Raw genomic sequence first — 21,678 nt, 5'->3', positions numbered from 1 at the left:
TCCTCCTCCCACTCCTCCTCCTCCGCCTTCTTTAATCCCAAGCTTCCACCCCACGCAGAAAAACCCAGCTGAACTACTGGCCTTGTCGGACGCCCCCACCAACTTCTGCCAAAGGCCAGAAACAGACGGACTTTTCATCCCAGACACATCTTGGCCCAGAGCTGGGGAGCTGGGAGACAGGTGGGGAGCTGCAGGTGAGAGTCGGGGGCAACACCTCTGCACCCAACACCTCTCCTAAGACCGAGAAGAACGCAAGGTTCCGTTGGGGGACTTCGTCTACCGGAGCAGCAGACCCATAGACCTTGAGACCTGCGACCCTAAGGTAAGGGACTGTGCCTGAGCTGGATGGAAGCTGTGGTCCCGGGGTGAGGGGAGAGCTTTCTCCAAGAGCCTTCCTGGGGAAAGTCAGCCCTCCAGCCTGGAGGAGCTTACCTTGGCCTGGGGCCCAGCTCTTCTGTTATCTCTGGGTCCCCAGCTGTGTATAGCCCCAGGGGAAAAAGTAAGATCCTCTTTGGGACCTGGGTCAGCCTCCGCTATAGTTCTGAGCTGTGGCCTGGCTCTTTTTAGCAAGAGATGAGGTACGGGAAGAGGAAGGGGACACACATTGAGTAATCAGACTCTACAAATATTATCCCCTTTGCTTCTGGAAACAACCCTAGAAAGTAGATTCTATTATCCCCATTTTAAAGGTGAGTAAACTGAGACCGACAGTGGTTAAGTGACTTGCCCCAGGGTCACACAGTTAGGAAATATCTGAGGGTAGATTTGAATTCAGGTATTTTTGACTCCAGGTTCAGCATTCTATCCATAGCACCATCTACCTAAGAGAGAAATGCCTTGACTACCCAGAGAGTTCAGACTCTAGAAATAAGTAGCCAGCTGGCGTTTCGGCCCAAATTACTACAATAAAAACCATAGCTAGCATTTACATAGCACTTTAAGGTTTGGGAATTGATTTATCTGTGTTAGCTCATGTGATCCCTGTGAGATAGGTGCCCCTTATTATCCCCATTCTACAAGTGAGAAAACAGAGGCAAACAAGTCTATTCAGGGTCGTACAGTTACTAAGCATCTGAGGCTGGATTCAGATCCTTCTGAATTCAAATCCAACATTTTGGCCAATGTACCACCCAGCTGCCCACTAACTAGGCTTTTCAGAGCTAGGAGAGACCGCCCCCTCCCCCCCCAGGCCATTTAGTCTGCTGGATACCAGAACTAGACATCTCTGGCAGAAATACACTGGCTACCTACCCTGGCATCAAAAGGGTCAAATCCTGGGCAGGGAGCAGGAACTTCCTAGCCCCCAGGCAGATCAGATCTTCCTTTCAGCCTGTTTGCTGATGGGGCCCAGGACCAAGAGATCCCCAGAACCTTCAAGGTTTCAGAATGTTATTGTTGTTTTCAGTAATGTCTAACTCTTTGCGACCCCATTTGGGGTTTTCTTGGCAAAGACACTGGAGTGTTTTGCCATTTGCTTCTCCAACTCATTTTACAGATGAGGAAACTGAGGCAAGCCAACCAAAGTGACTTCCCCAGGATCACACAGCTGGAAAGGGTCTGAGGATTTTGAACTCTGGTCTTCCTGACTCCAGGCCTGGCACGCTAACTACTGGGCCACCTAAATGCCCCAGGTGTATGGCCTCAGCTCAGTTCTGTTCTCCTTTCTCTGTGCTGCCTCCAGGGAGGCCAATGGCCATGGCCCCTGGATTGCTGGACTTTATTTGTGTTTCTACCCTCAAAGCCAAGTCTGTCTTCCCACCCAGGTCCAAAGCTGGAACTAAAACAGAAAGCCGTGCACCAAGTTCTTTGGGAATTCCATTCCCAGCTCCATGTTGGATCCTCCCATTTCTGGCCCTCACTGAGCTCTGGTCTGCCCTTTTCTGTTCTTAAGCTCTGAGATCTGCTGTGCCTTAAGGAGCTGCCTGAACTTTAGACCCAGACTTGTTGCAGTGCAGCTGAGCTTGATGGGGATCTTCCAGACCAGCTTTCTAGCCTCTTCTGCCCTCCCAAGACATACTAACACCATCCAGATTTTAGCACAAAATCTTTGGGTTCTCTGAAGATCTTTGCAATCTTAACTGAAAAAAATGGAGGTGAGGTCACCTTGGGCAGTCTTATCTCATCTCTAGGCCTACATTAGCCTCATCTATAAAATGGGCCTAAAATACTTTGTGCACAGCCTGCTTCACAGGGTTGTGGTGGGGAAAGTGTTTTGTCAATCTTATGTAAATGGAAGGTAGCAAATGCATCCCGGATTTGTGGTCTGGACCAAGTCGCTGTGCCCCTTAAATGATCGGTGTCACCTTGGATAAGTCTAATAAAGTCTCTGGGCCTCTCGTAGTAGTTATAATAACAACAATAATAGCTGGGGGGGGGGTTAGGGGACTGGGAGCTGGGGAAGGGTCTCCTAGCAAGCTTCTGCCGCAAAACCCCTCCCATTAGTACAGATTATGAAGCCCTCTCTCCTTGGCACAAGCCAATGGGCCCTGCTGTCTGCTCAAGCCCTATCATTTGTAAAATAGGAGAGTTGGGTCACAGGGATCTGTCTCCCCTGGGACTAAGGGTAAAGACCCTCTCTTAGGACAAGACAACTACTAAGGGTCCTAACTCCCCTTAGCCCTATGTGTCCTGATGAATAAGGAACGGTGTTATTTATCGAGAAAACTTGCCTCATGTCCAGGCTACCAAACTCTATCCACTTAATGTGGCCCAAAGCCCACTCCCCATTAGTTCAGGCTTATGGGTGCTCCTGCTGATCTGGTCTAAGGAAATGTCCACCCACCCCCAGACTGCCACATCTTCATTCTTGGGCCAGGTACAGGAGGCAATCCTAATTGGTACAACCTGTGTCTTCCACCCACCAGCTTAGGCTAACAATCAGTCACCCCTGTACCTCTCCCACCCCCACCACACACATACCTAGGGGAGGGAAATATTGCAGTGGGGGTGGGAAAAGGTTGGAGAGAAGTACTAAGCAGAACCAAGGACTGACTTTAGGATTGGAGGTAAACTCCTGGGGGAGGGAAGGGGAAGAGAACCGGAGGGATTGGAAGAAGATAGGAGAGGAAGAAAAGGGAGGGGAGGGGAGGAGAAGGGAGGGGAAGAAGAAAGGAGGAAGAGAAGGGAGGGAAGGAAAGATAGATAAGCTAGACCTAGATAAGCTAGGTCAGACCTTGGAAGGCCTGGAGATTTTGTATTTTACCCTAGAGACAATGGGGACCTAGTGGAGGTGTCTGAGCTTTGTTTAGATCTGTGCCTTGGGGAAGATCTTCCAGACAGAGGGCGGAAGATGCATCAGAGGGGGTAGAGATTGGCATCATTGGGTAGACCCATAACTACAAGACTATTGCAATAGTTCAGTAAAGAGCTAACAAGCGCTTGGACAAATAAGAGTAGAAAGAAGGGACATAATGTGGGGTGCCCTGAAAGTAGAACTGATAATACTTGGCACCTAATAGATTAATTGTATGGGGAGGGGTGAAGGAAAAGGAAGACTAGAGGTGGTGTTGGGAAGAATGGTTATCCCCTCGGTAAAAATAGGAAAGTTTGGAGGGGGGAAATCATTCAGTATTTTGAACATGTTAAATTTAAGATTGGTTGTACACATGGAAATGTCTAGCAGGCAATTAGGGATCTCAGGTCATCTGGTTCAACCAGATGGTTTTACAGATGGCACAGTGGAGAGCTAAAGAGGTAAACAGTGACTTGTCCAGGGTAATGTGGGTAGCGGCAGAGGCAGGTGTCAAACTCAGGCAAAACTGTTTCTTTCCATTGTAACGTGCTTCCTCTCCTCAGCTACTGAAAGGCCAAAGTGGAAGAAAATTACGCCGGACTAGCAGTTAAAAGATCGTTGGGAAAGAAGCAGAGTATAGTAGATAGAAAATACTAGACTACTGCTGGGTAGCTAGACGGTGCAGTGCATGTATAGACCCCTGGTCCTGGAGTCAGGAAGATCTGAGTTCAAATCCAGCTGCAGACACTTACTAGCTGTGTCAACCCGGACAAGTCACTTAACCCCATTTGCCTCAATTTCCTCATCTGTAAAATGCGCTGGAGAAGAAAATGGCAAACCACTCTTCTATCTCTGCCAAGAAAAGCCCAAAATGGGGTTGATGCGGGCACAGTCTCTGGTTATCTCCTCGGTAAAAATAGGAAAGTTTGGAGGGGGGAAATCATTCAGTATTTTGAAAACTGGCCTCAGAGTTATAGGTTCAAATTCTGTTTGACAAGTATTGGTTAAGTGACTCTGGGCAAGTCACTTGAGTAAATTTCTTAATGCCCAGGCAACTATTTAATAAATACTCTGCCGATGTGCCCATATAGTTACGAGGAGTTTCTATGATCAATTTAAATGACCAAGCATCAATTAAGTGCTTACTATGTGCCTGACACTTTATCTTCACAACAACTCTGGGAGGAAGGTGCTATTATGATCCTCGTTTTACAGATGAGGGAACTGAGGCAGACAGGTTAAGAGATTTTCCCAGAGTCACACAGCTAATAAGTGAGGCTGGATTTGAACTTCAGTTGTGAGTCCAAGTCCAGGGCTCTATTCACTAAACCACCATGCTGTCTCTATGTAGGACTCCCTATACCAATGAAATAATAGGTTGGGTGTACAAAAAAAATTAAACAAAAGAGAGAGAAAGAAATGGTAACTTATAAAAGCTGTTTCAGCAGAAAGATGGAGTAAAAACCCAGATTTCCTCTCCAGGCAAAGAAAAACTTGGCTAACAATTGGAGTTGTCTGACAGGATAATAAACTGAGGCAGAGATTCCCAAACTTTTTTTGGCTCACAGCAACCCCCTGAGTGTCTTAGTAAATTTTTCACAGTGCCCTGAGGCCAAAAGAAATACCCACTGATTCTGTTACCTAAGTGATAGTAGTTAGGTCCAAACAACTAGATTAAAATTTATGTCCTAATTACTTAGCTGCCATTTGAAAAAATGACACTTATTAGTTGAAAGAATTATTTCATTCTGTCACAATTACTAATGGAAGGTGTGGGCACTGTAAAGCTTCTTAAACCCCGGAATCAGAGGCCACTGCCACACGGGTTTTCTCGGTGTAGTTACCTCTTATCACTGAAGCTGTGAAAACCCAACTTTGCAAAGATAGGACATTAAAAACAAGAAAGTTTGAAAATTTATTGGCATAGCCAAAAAGTACAAGAAAATGAAAATATAATTACAACATGACATTGAGGATGTCATCCAAAGGAATGTATCTTGGTGTCCCATGGATGGTGACGACCACTTTCAGGTTGCAGGACCCCCTAATGCTAGTGCCTTCTCTGCAAGGTATCCTGTATATTTTGTTAGAGCGTAGCTATTTGCAGGGTGTCTCCCTCGTTAGAATATACATTCCTTGATAGTAGAACCATTTTTCATCTTTCTTTGAATCCCCAGGGCTTAGCTCTGTGCCTGTCACATAGTAAACACTTAATAAATCTTGGGACAGCTAGGTGGCACCATAGTGCACAGAGTGCCGGACTTGGAGTCAGGAAGACTCATCTTCCCGAGTTCAAATCTGGACTCAGACACTTAGTACCTGGGTGCCCCTGGGTAATTCACTTAGCCTCTGTTTGCCTCAATTTCCTCATCTGTAAAAATGAGCTGGAAAAGGAAATGGCAAACCGCTCCAGTATCTTTGCCAAGAACACCCCAAATGGGGTCATGAAGAGTCAACACAACTGAAAAATGGCTGAACAGCATAAGATGTTGACTTTCATTGTGCAGGATAAACTAGATGGCCTCTGTGGTCACGTCTAGCTTTGCGATTATGTGAGTGTGATGGAAAAGAGCAAACGAGATCAAAGAAACCAATTCCTCTCCTCAATGTCTGCACAGTAACAGATTCAGTTCTCCCTGGTTGGCCACTTTGTTATCTGCTTGATGGGAAATGGGAGGTTGCTTTGGCATGGAAGGAGACAAAACATCACAGGAAAAGAATGGGAATGTAGTAGGCAAATAATGGAGAATATTCCTCCCGGGGAGAAGGACTAAAACCTATATGTGGTCACAGTGGGGCTTTGATAATGCCCAGTGAATCCATCCTCTCAGTTATCCCTCCCACTTGGGAGATTTTTGCAAATTACGCTGGGTCGGTGCCTTTGGTTATCATGGCTAGGACTTGGACTCATCTCTGTAGAGCATCGCCCGACCAGCTGGCTCCCGGTGGTACTTAGTACAAGGGAGACCTTGAGGGTGTGTGAATGTACAAAGCATGTCTCTGCTGGACAAAAAGCTGCTGGTGGTTGTCAGAGGATATGATGTTGGAGTTAAGCTCCTTGAGGGCAGGGACTCTCTCTTTCTTTCTTTCTCTCTCTCTTTTGTCTTTCTTATCATTAGATTTTAAGCTCCTCCAGGGCAGGGACTGTTTCTTTTTTTTTTTTCTCTTTTTGCCTTTGTAGTAGTTCTGGTGCTTCTTTATGAAGTCCTTTTGATCAAAGATTAGTCAATTACTGATTAAGATCAGTGCTTGTTGACTTGATTAGCCCTCTGCTTTCCCACCCAATTCTTCCCCCTCTAGCAAGTCAACTCCATTCCTCCCTCTGTTTATTAGGCTCTTGCTATGGGCCCAGCTCTGTGCTAGGAACTGGGGATGTAGAAGGAAGCCGCCCCTGTCTACAGGGAGCCGATACTCTAGTGGGAGGATACCACGTGCACACAGCTAAGTAAACTTGTAGAATATTATACCAAGAAAACACAAAATCATTTAGAGGGAGGAGAGAGGGATGGCTGGGAGTGGCGGCAGGCCTTGAAACTGGGGGAGTATTAGGAAGGCCTAATGCACTGGGGGCGGGGGGGGGGGGGGGTGAAGGGAACGGAAGGGGCAGGAAGGCACGGAAGTTGAGCCTCTAGGAAGCAGTGACATCATGTCTTTGTTTCTGTGAAGGCACCAACTATTACCATGGAGGAATAAAAAAAGGTTTTCTCACCCATTCTGTCTTCTTGGAGGGCCCCTTGGGCGCCTTTGTATGATGCTAAGTTGGCCCTCCTTTGGCCTAGGACCCTGAAGAGCCCAGAGCTGAGCTGTTGGTATAATGTTTGAGGAGAAGATTCTCCCTGAACTACATAAGGTCAGGACTAGAAGGGACCTTAAGAGAGAGCCTAGGCCCAGGGCAATACCTCCACTTTACAGATGAGGAAACTTAGGCCCAGAGAGGACAAACAAAGGTTCCCCGATTATTTAGTGTCAGAGCTCAGGTCCTAACCGCAGTTCTCTTTGTTTCCTGGAGACAGAACAATGACTCTTGAGACCGTCTAGGCTCCAGGCTGTATTTACTTCCTAGAGATTAATTAGTTTACTGCGTACATGGTCTCTCCTATTAGAATGTAAGAGATGGAAGGCTGCCTGGCATAGTGAATCAATCTATAATACTATGTCTGTTTTTGGTCTTAAAAATGTCTCCCCCTCACCCCCCACGTAGTAAATGGTTGGTTAAATGAGGCACATGCTGCTTTCCTTTGTACTTTTTGTTGTTCGGTCATTTCAGTCTTGTCCCTTGTCCCTTTGTGACCCTGAAGAGGGTTTGGGGTGAGGGGTGCTTGACACCCCAAAGTACCAGGTCCTGCAGAAAGAATTCAACTCAAGCTTTCTCAGTTAAGGGAAAAGACAAAGTTTATTAAGAGTTAGCCAAACAGGCCTGCCCCAAGAGATCCCACCCCTTGTGACGCCTGTAAGGAAAGCAGGCCAGATCAATCTGAGCTAGATTGGATCTGACCATCTTCATGGAGGCAAGATGGAGATTATATACACAAAGATTGTGGGAGGGATTGAGGGGTGTTCTGGGGTGACCAGAGGAGGGGTTTTGGGAGGGACTTGAGGAGGAGTCCAAGGAGGAGCTTGAAGGGACTGGGATGAGGTCAGACTCCAGGGTGGGAAATAGCTGAAGGCTACATGGAAATGACAGACAATAGAGGGCTAGGGTAACAGAGCTAGGGTATAGATATTTTGATCAGGATTAAGGGTGGGAAACAGCTGGACAATAGAGGGCTGGGCAAGGTAGGCATTAGGGACTAATGGTTATAGCCTCATGCCAAGGCCAGATCAAGTGGGAAGATTCAAGGAGGGTTCAAGGGGTTCCCAGAGACTGTGCCCCCATCAACCCCATTTTGGGCTTTTCTTGGCAGAGATAGAAGAGTGGTTTGCCATTTTCTTCTCCAGCGCATTTTACAGATGAGGAAATTGAGGCAAATGGGGTTAAGTGACTTGTCCGGGTTGACACAGCTAGTAAGTGTCTGCAGCTGGATTTGAACTCAGATCTTCCTGACTCCAGCTCCAGGGGTCTATACATGCACTGCACCGTCTAGCTACCCAGCAGTAGTCTAGTATTTTTTTTTTTTTAGCATACTGCAAAGGCCCTCAATTCTCAACCTATTCCTTTCTTCTTTATTCCCTTCATCCCCCTGCCTCCATCCCCCAAACTCCAGTTTTTATAGAGCTTCACTGACTTCATGGAAAGAAGCCAGTGGAAAAAAAGACTCCCTATCTCTAAAGCAGTGCCCCAAAAGGATTATGCCAATTACCTGAGAAACAGTCTTAAGGAATCCCCGACTTGTGAGGGTGGGGGTTCATGCAGAGGTTGGGATTCTTATCCCTGCGGAACAGCATTATCTCACCACTCTTTATCTCCAAAGCCTTTTTAGTAATTGCAGAGATAGGGAAATGACCTTTGATTTCCTCCTTTATTAGGGTTTGTCAGGTGAGGAAGCCCCAGCTACCACCAGTCCCTTCCACCCTGTACAGACTTGCCTAGGGCATTGGTCCTTGGAGTGTGGTAGTACCCTGGGAGATTCCAAGACCGCATTTGTCAGGATCAAATGGGAAATATTTGTGCCTGGCACATAGGTTTGTTGTTATTCACTTGTGTCCGACTCTTCTGTGACCCCCCCCCCCCCAACAAATGGTGTTTTCTTGGCAGGGATACTGGAGTGGTTTTGATGAGGTTTGGGGTTAAGGGGTGCTTGAGACCCCAAAATACCGACACGCTGGGTCCTGCCGAATGAATTCAACTCAAGCCTTCTCAGCCAAGGAAAAAAACAAAGTTTATTAAAGATTCTCGCCATATTGGGTAGACCCTTAGGGAGCCTGAGCATTTGTGATGCTAATGCCAGCTGGCCAGATGAATCTGAGCAGAGCTAGATTGAATCTGAGCCCCTTCCTGGAGGCAAGATGGAGCTTATGTACTGAAAGATTGCGGGAGGGATCCAGGGGTGGTCAAGTAGTCTGGGATGACTAGAGGAGGGGTTTAGGGAGGAGTGGGGTGAGGTCAGACTCCAGGGTGGGAAATAGCTGAAGGCTACCTTGGACCCCAGAGGGCTTGGGGAACAGAGAGCTAGGGTATAGATATTTTGATCAGGATCAAGGGTGGGAAACAGCCAGAAGGCAATCCAGGGGTAGCCAGACCATGGAAAGCTAGGCTAGGCTATTTGGGCCTGAAAAGCCAGATCAAGTGGGAAGACTCAGGTTGGGGTTCAAGGGGGTTCCCACGGTCTAAACCCCATCAGTTTGCCATTTCCTTCTGCAGTGAATCCAGGCCAACAGGTTAAATGCCTTGTCTAGGGTCATACAGCCTAGTGAATGTGAGGCTGAATTTGAACTCAGATCTTCCTGACTCCAGACCCAGTGCTCAATCCACTGAGCCATCTAGCTGCCTTTGTCCCTGGCACATAGTAGGTGCTTAATAAATGCTTGTATCTTTTTCTTTCAGGGGGGTCATGAGGTCAAAAGTATTTTTATACTATTAAGATTTAACTTTTAATTACCAGTAGACATAATTCACACAAACAAATGCTCTTGGGGAAGGGAGTCTTCAATCCTTTTTAAGAGTGTAAAGAAGGGTATTGAAATAAAAAGTTTGAAAGCGGCTGGCCTGGAGTCCTGAGAGTTTAAGTGTATATCAGAAGTAGGGAGAACACCCAAGTGAAGCCGGGTGTTCCTGGCTGTGGGGCCTCTTTTCTGCTATGCCAGGATTCCTCTCTAATGAAAAGGTTACCGAGCAGTCAGAAGCAGCATCTTCCCTTAATTCTCACGGAAGGTGCTGTCATTCTAGCAAACAACCTGTGGGATTAGCTCTACCATTACTGTCATCCCTGTTTCGCCCACAAAGACACGGGGCCAAGGGAGCTAGTATCTGGTTCAGGATTTGAACCTGGATCTTCCTGGCTCATGGTCCAGTCCTCTCTCTGCTTCTAATAGCTGACGTTCCTAGAGCCGCATTGTAAGGTTTTCAAAACCCTCCTGCTCGTTGATTTGATCCTCACAATGACCCTGGGAGGTGGGTACTGTTAATAGCTCCATTTTACAGACAGGGAAACTGAGGCCAGAGGGGTTAGTAACCTGCGGAAATTTATGCAGCTAGCGTTTGAGGCAGGATTTGAACTCAGGGTTGTCTTGATTCCAAGTCTTGTGCCCCACAACATGGTGGTACCTCTATTGACAGCTTCCTTTCTTCTCCGTCTGCCCTGTGTGTCTGGGAAAAACAAATCCCAATTCCACATACATAATACCCTCTTGAACCTGCAGGGATTTCCCAGTTGGCTCCTCTCTGTGCAGTAAGTATTTTTTGCACTTCTGCTCCCAAAGGTCTCTCTCAAAGACCAACATTTTCTTGGTTTCTGGGTCCTAGACAATTCATTGTTTCCCTAGGATCCTGGTTTGGATACCAGCCCTTGGCATCCAGGTGGTTATGATGAGGGGCCCACTGGTAACGAAAGCAGGGATTGCTTAACTCCGGCCCCTCCTCCAGGTTTGCCGACTAACCCCAGGAAGAAATCTGCTCAAGGCAGACCCTGAGACCAAGGCCATAGGGAGAGATAAAGGCATGTCAGGTGTTTGGGGAGAAGATTACCATGGTAGGAACTAAGTAGTAAGAGGCACAAATCTCAGAGCTTCAGTCACTTATTCATTCAAGACATTGTTTTTGTCTGTTGTGAGCCTCCCATACTGCTAAGGGTTCATGGCATCCTGAGTGGGGTTCTGGACCCATATGCGGAATGACCTGGGTTCAAATTAGATCTCACTGACAAACAAGTCACTTCACTCAGTTTTCCCGTCTGTGAACTGAAGATGATGATGCCTCTTTGTGCCCACCTCATAGGATTGTTTGGAGGATCAAAGATAACGATGCCTCTTTGTGCCCACCTCATAGGATTGTTTGGGGGCTCAAAAGGCAATAACATTGGTACTAGGATTTCACCAACCTTACAAAATGCTCTACAAGAGTTATTTTGAAGAAGTAGCATGGAGTTCTGGAAAGACTTTAGAGGGAAAGGAAGGGAATGCTCATTTGTACAGCACCTGTTATGGGCCGGGCATTGTGCTAAGAGCTTGGTAAATATGGCCTCATTTGATCCTTGTAATAACCCTGTGAGATGATAGATGCTGCTTTTATTTCTATTTTAGAGTTAAGGAAACTGAGGCAGAGGTTAAGTGACTTGCCCAGGGTCACATTGCTAGTAAGTGTCTGAAGTTGGATTTGAACTCAGGTCTTCCTGACTCCAGGTGTGGTGCTCTGCCCCCTGCACCACCTAGTACTGGCCTCTAGAACCAGCAGGATTTCCTTTGCAGCGGATGGGTGGATGGATGAATGAATTTGCCTAGAGTCACCAAGTCTGATTCATCAGACATGGGACCCGTGCGCAGGTATTCCTCACTTCAAGGCTGACTCTCCAGCAACTCCACTAAGTTGCTTCTTTCAAATTGCCTTGGGATGGAGAGTATGTGAAGAAGAGCGGCATATGGCTTAATCAAACAAGCGGCATTTATTAAGCACCTACTGTCTGCTGGGTTCTAGAGATTTAAACTAAGACCAGGGGATAAGAGTGAAAAGCAGGTTGGAGTTGAATTGTGGGTGGCCTTAAGCGGGCAAGGTCAGGAATTTATCCTTCATCCCTAAAGCCAGTGTTGAGGCCAGGGGAAGAAGCAAAGCATGCCTAGACGCACACCATGCTGGTTGGCTGATGGGGCAGTTGCTTCCCAGCATCTAGGGGCCAGCTATCTGGGATGGAGAAGAGAGCATGTGGGCTATCTGCCCCTCAGAGGAAGGATGCTAGACACAAGAGGCGATGATGTAGTGGAGAAAGCCTTGCCCTAGGAGTTAGGGGTCTGGGATTGGAGTCCTAGCCTTGTTGCTAGCTTGCTATGTGACCTTGGATAAGTCACTTGCCCACCTTGTGCCTCAGTTTACCCCTCTGCTCAGTGATGAGGGAGGTAGAACAAGATGGTCTCTTCCAGCTGAGACATCCTGGGATTCTTTCAAAACTCAAGACATCTGACAGCCTTTTCCAACTGATGTCACTCAAGCAGCCAGAACAAAAACCTGCCCATTTTCTCAGCTCCTTCCTCCCCTTGGACTATGGTGATAATTCCCCTCTTGCCTCCCTGCTTCCTTCCTCTTTACCCCTTTCAGCCTGTGTCCTTGGTAAAAGAAAGTTGCTGAAGAATATTCCAGGGAGCTGCCCGAGAGTCTCCATCCCTCACTGCCTACGCGGTAAAGTCCAGACTCCTCAGGCAGAAGTCTACTTCCCCTTCCCCAGCCCTGGCCCATCCACCTTCCCAGCCTTGTCTCCTATAGCCCATTGCTATGGCCTTTTTCCCGGGGAAGCAGGCCAGGCAGATGCTACGTATAATGGGTGGGAGCTGCAGAGGGGCACACTGAGTTTTGGGGGAAAAACTCGCCTCCGCTTAGAACCAATCTAGGGTGAAATGAGCTGTCTGGGAGAGCTCAGTCTTAAGAATAGTCATAATAGCTAGCACTTCAAGGTATTTATTAGGCATCTGACTAAAAATATATACTTTAAATGTATAAATACAAAGGCACATATGTATAAATATTGTATAGCCGTGTATATAGATATTATGTATACACATATATGTGATCACCTCTATACATGTGATCACCAATATCACATGTGGTTACACACACACACACACACACACATACACACATGGATATACAGATGAATGGAAGTGCTGTCGTCATCACTATTGTTCAATCTTTCATTCCTGTCTGACTCTCCATGACCCCATTTGGGATTTTCTTGGCAGAGATACTGGAGCGGTTTGCCATTTCCTTCTCCAGCTCATTTTACAGATGAGGAAACAGGGTTAAGTGACTTGCCCAGGGTCATGCAGCTGGTAAGTGTCTGAGGTCAGATTTGAAATCAGGTCTTCCTGAGTCCAAGTCTGTCCTTCTACCCACTATCCCATCTCCTCTGGTTTGGCGTCTTCAAGTAGAGGTTGGATAATGGCTTGGTGGGTAGGTTACGGGTACAGGATAGACTCTTTTGGTCCCTTCCAGCCCTAGAGCTTCTGTGGCATCATTAGCGTCCCATCGTACAGATGGAAACTTGGGGGATGTGAAGGAATTTGCCCAGGATGACACTGCTGTGAAAGTAAGCATCAGAGGGAAGATGAGGCCCGGCTTTGCATCCTAGGTCACTACACCCCATGGCCTCTCAGTGTATTATGTCCACCCCCACCCCCAAAGTTACTTTTCTTCCAACAAAACTGGTCGACTCCTTATTCTGGTTTCTCACTCATTCCACCAGCCTTGGATTCCAATCTATCACTTAGGCCCTGTGTGACTGTGAGCAAGGCATTCTCCCCCCCCCTCCCCCCTCCCCCCCCCACCTTTCCCCCCCCACCTTCCCCCCCCCCACCTCAGTTTCCTCATCTGTAAAATGAGGTCTCTCCCAGCTCTGCCTCCTGGGATGCCTTCCCACGCTCTCCTGATGATCTCAGTTCTCTCGGTCCTTCAAAGTCAAGGTCAAGGAAGCCTTCCACATCTTCCAGGGAGCCTTCCTGAGCTGCTGGTGCTCAGTGATCTCTGCCTCTTCTGAGCTCCTCCTGTAGGGCCTTAGACTCTGTTGTTAGGTCAGTTAGTCAATCAGTGAGCATTTATTAAGCGCCTACTATGTGCCTGGCACTGTACTAAGTACTGTTTCCTCTATTGGACAGAAAGCCTCCTGAAGGCAGGGACTTAGTATCCCCTGTACCTGAACAGCCTGCATTTTATAATTCAATTCAGCAAATATCAGTTGAACACCCACTAAGAAAAGTGAGCTGTTAAGTGTTTGCTGACTGACTGATAGATTCATTCTCCTGTATTTTCTTTGCTGCCCTCTGGGATATCATGGTGAATGGATGATAGGGGGTGGAAAGAAAGAAGGGTCTTTGCCTTTAAATAGGAGGTGAGGAGGGGGATGTTGTGACCGACCTCTTCCCAGAACCCTAGGCCAATGGGATTGGCCAGTACCAGCCTCCACCTGGCATCCTGTACCTTTATTATATAATTCTGTGGTACATCCCGGGGGAGGCAGGCACAGCAGACTTATCAGGCAAGAATGTACTTATCGGGGGTTGGCAGCAGCCTTGCCCCTCCCGGGCTCTGGCGGCTTCCCCTGTGCCGGCTGACAATATTCCACTTTTCAGAGATTAGCACCAGCTTCTCCCAGGCCTGATAAGCCAGCCATGGACATGGGAGTGCTCAAGGGGGCCAGGGTGGGGAAAGGGAGAAGAGTTCATTCCAAAGGGCTTTGAGGCTTAAACTTTCCTAGAGTCTATGGGCTCTCTAAAGTTCCAGCCACCTTTGCTTTACTCAGATATTCCACTGAATCCTCAGTTTCGTCCAGGAGGGCATTCCTTCTATCCAGGCAGATCACCACCCATCCAAGCCAGCTCATTCTGGGTGACCCCTGGCCCTGGCTTCCCAGGAGCTCAATAAAGGAGTCCACATGTGCTGAGGGCCTTCTTTGATTGCTTCGTGGAGCACATCCATTGTGTATCCTCCACCCATCATCTTTTTCCTTTGTACATTTCTTTGTCTTTTAACCAAGGCTTTCTTGTTTTTAACGTAAAGCAAGGATATGATGGATGGATGAGGTCCATCCTCACTTTGTAGAAGGAAGAGAAAGGGAGAGGAAGGAGAGAAAGAGAAGGAAGAAAGGAAGAAAGCTTAGAATCAACCTTAGAAACTATTCCCTTGGTTGAATGTAAGATCCTTGAGGGCAGGGACTCTCATGTTTTGCCTTTGAATCCTTTTTGCCTGTTGTCTTGTGTGAAATAAGACTTTGATTAAGGCTTGATGAATAAGTTGCTAAAACATCTAATAAGCCCTTATTATTAGGACCTCACAGTGTTAGGATGGAAACAAGCATTTGTTAAGTACCTATATGTGTCAAAATTACTTTAATATTAATTCATTTGCTCCCCATAACAGTCCTGAGGGGTAGGTCCTCTTATTTATCCCCGTTTTATAGTTGAGGAAGTGTAGCTAGGTGGAGCAGTGGATAGAGCTCCTGAAGTCAGACTCACCTTTCTTGAGTTCAAATCTGACCTCAAATACTTGCTAGCTGTGTGACCCTAGGCAAGTCACTTAATTCTGTTTGCTTCTTCTGTAAAAATGAATTGGAGAAGGAAATGGCAAACCACTGAAGTATCTGTGCCAAGAAAATCTCTGATGGGGTCACAGAGTCAGACATCATTTAAAAACAACAGTTGAGGAAATTGAGGTAGACAAAGGACTTCCTCAGGGTCTTGGGGCCAGTAAGTATCTGAGGCTGGATTTGAATGCAGGTCTTCCTGACCCTAGGCTTCACTCTATTCATTGAGCTACTAGCTTCCTCTCTGTGATAGGATCTGAAAATACAAATATAGAAAAGCAAGGCAGTCTTAGCCTTGAGAATTTGCAGCCTTCACAACATAAAAAGGCTTAGAAATAGCTGGGATGTGACACAGAGGCCTGGTTCTGGGCTCCAGCCATTCCAAAGCTCATCTCTGGGTGTTCAAGGTCACATGCCTAATAAGTAACGAAGGCCAGCCTCCAGTCCAGCCCTAGTTCTAGTGTCCTGAGGTTCCCATGCAGTCAGCCCTCACCCCACCTCCCCCAGTGAGTGGCACCAACATTATCTCTGTCCTTTTCTGTTGTTCTGCAATAAAGAGACGATCTGATAGTGAATCACCAGGAAACAGTCCTTGGGTCTTGGTCCCTTTTAGGCCAAAAGCCCAGACTGTTTTTATGCCGAAAAGAAAGCAGCTTTATTTCAGTCCTCTGGTCTCTGTAAAGTAGGGATGTTATAACAACCTAGTCAGTCAATAGTAGTGCCTGGCACTGACGTTGCCCCTACTGTATGCCGGGCACCATGGTAAGTGCTTTCCAATTATCGTCTCATTTGGTCCACACAGCTCTCCTAGGAGGCAGTGCTATTATTATCCACACTTTACAGAGAAGGTAACTGAGGGAGACAGGTTAAATCACACAGCTATTAAGTGTCTAAGGGCAGATTTCTGACTCCCCAATGTCCATGTTGTCACCTGGCTGCTTCATAATAAAGATGAAATAGGAGAACTGACAGGAGATCATAGAATTTCAGAGGTGAAAGGGTTATCTGATTAAAGAGGAGAAAACAGGCTTAATTCATTGAATCATTAAGCATTTATTTAGAGCCTACTATGCGCCGGGCATCTTGTTGGGTAGTGAGAAAGCCTGTCCTCAAGGAGCTCACATTCCATCAGGAAGAGCAACATGCATCTATATAAGTGTGTAAAAAATAAAGATGAAGAAATTTGGGGAGGGGAGAGCCGAGGGGCTTCACAAAAGGCTTCCTATAGGAGGTGGCATTTGAACAAAGCTAATAAATGCCTGAGGGGCAGCTAGGTAGTAGGGTGGAAAGAGCACTGGGCCTGGAGTCAGGAAGATCTGTGTTCAAATGTGGCCTTAGACACTAGTTGTGTGACCCTAGGCAAGTCATTTAGGTTCCATCTGCCTCGGTTTCCTCAAATGTAAAATAGGATTCATAATAGCACCTACCTAAACAATTTGTAAAGTGCTCAGCACACAGTGCCTGGCACATAGTAGGAGCTATAGAAATGTTAGTTATTATCAAATAATAGCAGAATGCCTGGCACATAGTAGGTGCTATTTAAATGTTGGCTATTATTAGATGAGATAATAATTATAAAGTGCTTAGCTCACAGAGGCTGCACATAGTAGGCGCTATGTAAATGTTAATTATTAGATGAGATAGTAATTGTGAAATGCTCAGCAGAATGCCAGCACCTACTATTAAATGCGATAATAATTGTAAAATGCTTAGCACATAGTAGGTGCTATATAAATGTTAGCTGTTATTGCTGTTAATATTATTATCGTTAAGTGTCTGAATATACTCCAGATCAGAAGGAAGAAGCTGGGGGACGATGAAGGTACACAGTAAGGTGGAACAAACAAGAATCCACATCCTTGACTTCAGTTCCCACATTCTTTCATCTAGCTGGGTGCTGGCTTCTTGGCCAAGGAGAGGCACTGTAGCTAGTGGGGAGAACATGGCACTGGAAAGCTAAAGACCAGGTCTTCTGCTGTCTTTGTTTTTGGATCTGTGCCTAGAAGGTTATGTAACCCACCGACTGCTCCCTCTTCCAGGTCTCCCACTCCCACCTTTGAATGATGGAACCCCAGGAGAGCAGCGTCCAGTACAACAGATGGAACAACAGCCAGGATGAGGTCAGCATGAATGTGTCGGCTTCAGGAGGCATGGACTGTGAGCGGTAAGGAGCCCCAAGACTCTGCCAGGGTGGGCAGGGGGGGAAGGGGAGGCTCCCAACTTGGGACCAGTCTCCAAGGTAGCTCCCACCAGGCAAAAACAAGCAGTTGGACTGTATGCATGACTCCACATTGTCCAGCACTCCTGTGTGCCAGCAATTGTGTTGCCAGCTTCTTTCAAGACTTAGCTCAAGTCCCTCCTTTGTCAGGAGGCCCCCAGCTGCTAGCGCCCGTCTTCTGGATTTATTTTACATGAAGTTATTTACATCTTGTCCCTTCCATTCGAGTGAACTCCTTGAGGATGGAGACTTTTGTTTTTTGCCTTTCCTTGTATCCCTAGAGTGCCTAGCACATAGCAGGTACTTAATAAATGCTTATTGACTGATATGGTCCGTACCCTGTTCAGGATCCTGCGGTAGCGCCCAACCAACAGCGTTTCAGCTTGGCATTCATAATCCCAATCTCCCCTGCCCCCAGCCAGCTTTGGCTCATACCGCTGTCTTCATTTCAGCCAGCCTAGTCCCTGCCATCATCTTCCACACAAGCTTTATGACCATCACTCATGGTCTTTGCTTTCCTAAATGCCTTTCCTTTCCCTACCTTTGGCCCCCATCCAAACCCTGACCATCCTTCAAGGCTCAAATCAAGTTCCGTCTCCTTCATGAAGCCTCTCGTGCTGCCTTCTCCTGTCTGGTTTCCCTAGGACTCTGCCTTACATACTGATTATGTCTGTCCTGTCTTCCCAGTCCTAGGCTGGAAGCAAGCACACTCCTGGTGGGCAGGGAGCCGTATCTTGTAGTAGGTCTTCATTTCCCCAATGCCTAGCCCAGTAAGCGCTCATTAGAAACTAAAGGAAAATAACAATTTATTATGGACCTACTATGTGCTTGGCGCTAGACATATAAAGGCAACAATGAACCGTCTCTACCCTGGTGTGGGGTGCTTGGAGACCTAAGGACTTAAGCCTCATCTCAGCTCTTTTCGACGTTGAGCAAGTCACTTAAATTGCCTCAGTTTCCTCATCTGTAAAACGGACTAGAAGTTTACATTCTCCTGAATTGAGTCCACATTAGAAGTGGGCAGTTACTGAGAGCTATATAATTAGGGAAGCTTCTTTTCCTTTCTAAGCCTCAATTTCTCCATCTGCAAAGAGGGGATAATAATTTGGAAGGCTGGATTCACATTCTAGCTCTTTCACTTGGTTGACCTTTGGGCAAGTTCCAACCTCTCTGGGCCTTAGTTCCTTCATCTGTCAAGTGAGGACCTAGGATCCCATGATCTTTTTCTACCTGCTTCATAGGGTTGCACCTTCTAAACCTAAAGGATCATAGAGATAGGAACAGCAATCATAGATCCCAGAGAGTTGTGAGGAACCTTAGAGGTCATCTGGTTCATTCCCCTCATTTGACAGATGGGGAAAGTGAGGTCCAGAGAGGGGCTGCCATTCGCCAGCCCCTTCCCATTATCTCTGGGTCTAGCTCCTGCCCCCCAGTATCTCGTATCTTTGTTCCACTCTAGTAAGGTCCAGTCTGAGCAGCTACTATGAGCCACCGTGGGGATCAGTTTCCATCTGTGTCTCTCTGACTCAGTTGCCCTTTTGGGGGGCCGGGGGGGGGGCTTGTCTCCTCATACCAGGATCTGCACCAAACTATGCACTGGGAAGCTGGGCATCGCCATGAAGGTGGCAGGTGGAATCGTTCTGTTCTGGGTCGTCTTCATCATCGGCTACGTCACCGGCTACTACATCCACAAGTGCAAATAGTGCCTCTCTGAGCCTGCTGGACGGACACCTTTTTGAGGAGCCCTCCACCTACCCAGAGACCTCTTACTTCCTGGCTCAGACCATCATGGCAGGCTGGCCCCTGGGGGCGGGCACACACACACACACACACACACACACACACACACAGAGACACATACTGAGTCTCTTTTCAGTAAGAGAGACATATACCTAGAGTGACAGACACACATACAGGCACACATTGAAACAGATATTGGGAGAAGTAGAGATAGCTATACATGGAGGCACAGACAGACAACACAGAAAGACAGGTGATCTAACATGGAATCCCAGCAAAGCCAAAAATTTCCCATGGTCCCTGGGGGTCAGCAGAGAAATTTATAGCCTTACCCCCTAGCTCCTGTTGTTGAAGCTCCAGGGTCCTCCCCAAGCTCACAGGCCCACAGCTGTGTCGCTGGCCCTGTGTGTGTGTCTGTGTCTGTCTGTCTGTCTGTCTTGGGGGTGGGGGCTGGTCTCAGCCTTTCAGCTCTGGAGCCTTATAAGAGGTATCCCCTTAAAGTTATTTTTTTGCCCCCTCCCCTGGATTTGCCCTCAATTGCTGCACTCAGTCCCAGGGAATTCTAGCCCCTGGCCTGCCCTGAAGGAAGAAAACCCCAGTGAATCTGAATTGGGGGCCTGATATTTCTGATGGCCCCTAGTCACAGGTGCCAGCCACAAGGACTCTGGGAGCCAGGAGAAAGCAGCCTCCATCCTGAGCAGTCTTGCTCCTGAGCCCTGACCTTAACCCAGAGGCTGAGCCATGGAGGACTGGGGCGTTCTGGGGGTTGAGCCCCAGCCTCTACGCCCCACCCCCTTCTCGTGCCTTTCCAGAGAGGCAGAAAATAATATAATAGAAAAGAAGAAAAAAAAAGCCCGAGACTGGAAGGATTCTAATAAACAGCCACTTGTCTGACCTCAAGCACGGTTCCCTCTCTGAGTCTTAGTTTATTCCTCCTAAAAAGGACAAGGTAGTTTTTGGGGCAGAATCCTATGACCCTGGCACAGTTGGCTATGATGGGGGTCAATGTGGGGGCAAAGTTGGCTCACCTGGAATTTGGCTGCCAGGGCAATGGCACTGAGGCAGGAGGAAGTACCCTCAGCCAAGACAGCTGCTGGTGTCACCTGGCCTGGGCTTGGGAAGGGGGGGGAAGTACTCTCAGGGATCGGGCTGTTGGCAGCTCCTTCATTTCCCACTCTGGAGTGGGGCCCCTAGTCACCCATTCTGGCTGTATCAACCTGGGCTGTAACCCAGGCTCTGTTGTTAACTTAACCTTAGACAAATCTCATTCAACTCATCTGGGGGAAGGGGGTCCCAACCTTACAGGGTTCATGTACTTGGTGAACACCCCCTAACTCACTGTGATTACTCTCAGTTGTGGTGAGCCCATCTGTTTTCACTTGTTCAGTGTCTTACCCGTTAGGGGAAGTGTCCTGTACATCAGGTTATATTGCCACTTATCTGAAGAAGAGAGGGTATGGTGTAGTGTAGCCTAAAGAGATGACAAAGAGGACACATGTCTTGCCTTCCAAGTGTTTGAAGGGATGTCATGTGGAAGAGAGATCAGACTTTCTGCATGGCTCCAGAGGGTGGGATCAAGAGTCATGAGCAGAAACTTCACAGAAGCCACTTTAGGCTGGAGGTCAGGAAATACTTCCTAACAACTGGAGCTGTCCAAAGGTGGGCTCCCTTGGGAGGTAGTAAGTTCCCCCTCCTTGGAGACCTTCAAGCAGAGGCTGGATAACCACTTCCTGGGGATGTCATAGGGAGGACGGGTTAGATTGGATGGCCTCTGAGGTCCTTCCCAGTGCCAGGATTCTGTGATTCATGTCTGAACCCATCAGGTGCCACAATGACTTGGCACCTAAGTTGATCCCCATCAGAAGGATCTGTTCAGAAGACAGCTAATTCTGCCCCCTTTCAAAGTGCCTCCTAACTATTCTATAACCATGCCTTGTTATTTACATGTGGTTTTCTCCATTAGACTATAAGCTCCCTGAGGGTAAGGACAATGGCTTTTTGTTTTTATTTGGTTTTGTCATTCTGTGTCGCCAGTGCTTAGCACAGTAAGCACTTAGTAACTGATGGCTGACTGTCACCCTACTAGAAGACCTAGGGGCAGCTAGTTTGCACAGTGGATAGAGCACCAGCCCCTGGAGTCAGGAGGACTTTTGAGTTCCAATCCAGTCTCCAACACTTCTTAGCTGTGGAACCCTGGGCAAGTCACTTCACCCTGTTTGCCTCATCTGTAAAATGAGCTGGAGAAGGAAATGGTAAACCACTTCAGTGTCTTTGCCAAGAAAACCTCAAATGGGGTCATGAAGAGTCAGACACAACTGAAAAATACAAAA

The 21,678-nt window shown here is 47.4% G+C and overlaps 1 protein-coding gene across 1 annotated transcript; it reads left to right on the top strand.

Moving 5' to 3' along the window:
* SMIM1 (small integral membrane protein 1 (Vel blood group)) lies at positions 1-20,283 on the top strand. The gene is made up of 3 exons (XM_036746389.1): positions 1-322; positions 17,430-17,554; positions 19,185-20,283. The coding sequence occupies exons 2-3, from the start codon at positions 17,451-17,453 to the stop codon at positions 19,309-19,311; spliced, it is 231 nt and encodes a 76-aa protein (XP_036602284.1). The 5' UTR covers positions 1-322; positions 17,430-17,450; the 3' UTR covers positions 19,312-20,283.
* Positions 20,284-21,678: the final 1,395 nt, after the last annotated feature.

This window comes from Trichosurus vulpecula, chromosome 2 (genome assembly GCF_011100635.1).
Source record: "Trichosurus vulpecula isolate mTriVul1 chromosome 2, mTriVul1.pri, whole genome shotgun sequence".
NCBI classification, from domain to species: domain Eukaryota; kingdom Metazoa; phylum Chordata; class Mammalia; order Diprotodontia; family Phalangeridae; genus Trichosurus; species Trichosurus vulpecula.
This window is presented reverse-complemented; position numbering and strand designations above follow the sequence as displayed.

What these genes read in the sequence shown, in the direction of transcription:
- SMIM1 (XM_036746389.1), top strand. Translation starts at nt 17,451, where the DNA reads ATGATGGAACCCCAGGAGAGCAGCGTCCAGTACAACAGATGGAACAAC. An exon ending in GGAGGCATGGACTGTGAGCG is followed by an intron (nt 17,555 to 19,184) that starts GTAAGGAGCCCC and finishes TCCTCATACCAG; the next exon opens with GATCTGCACCAAACTATGCA.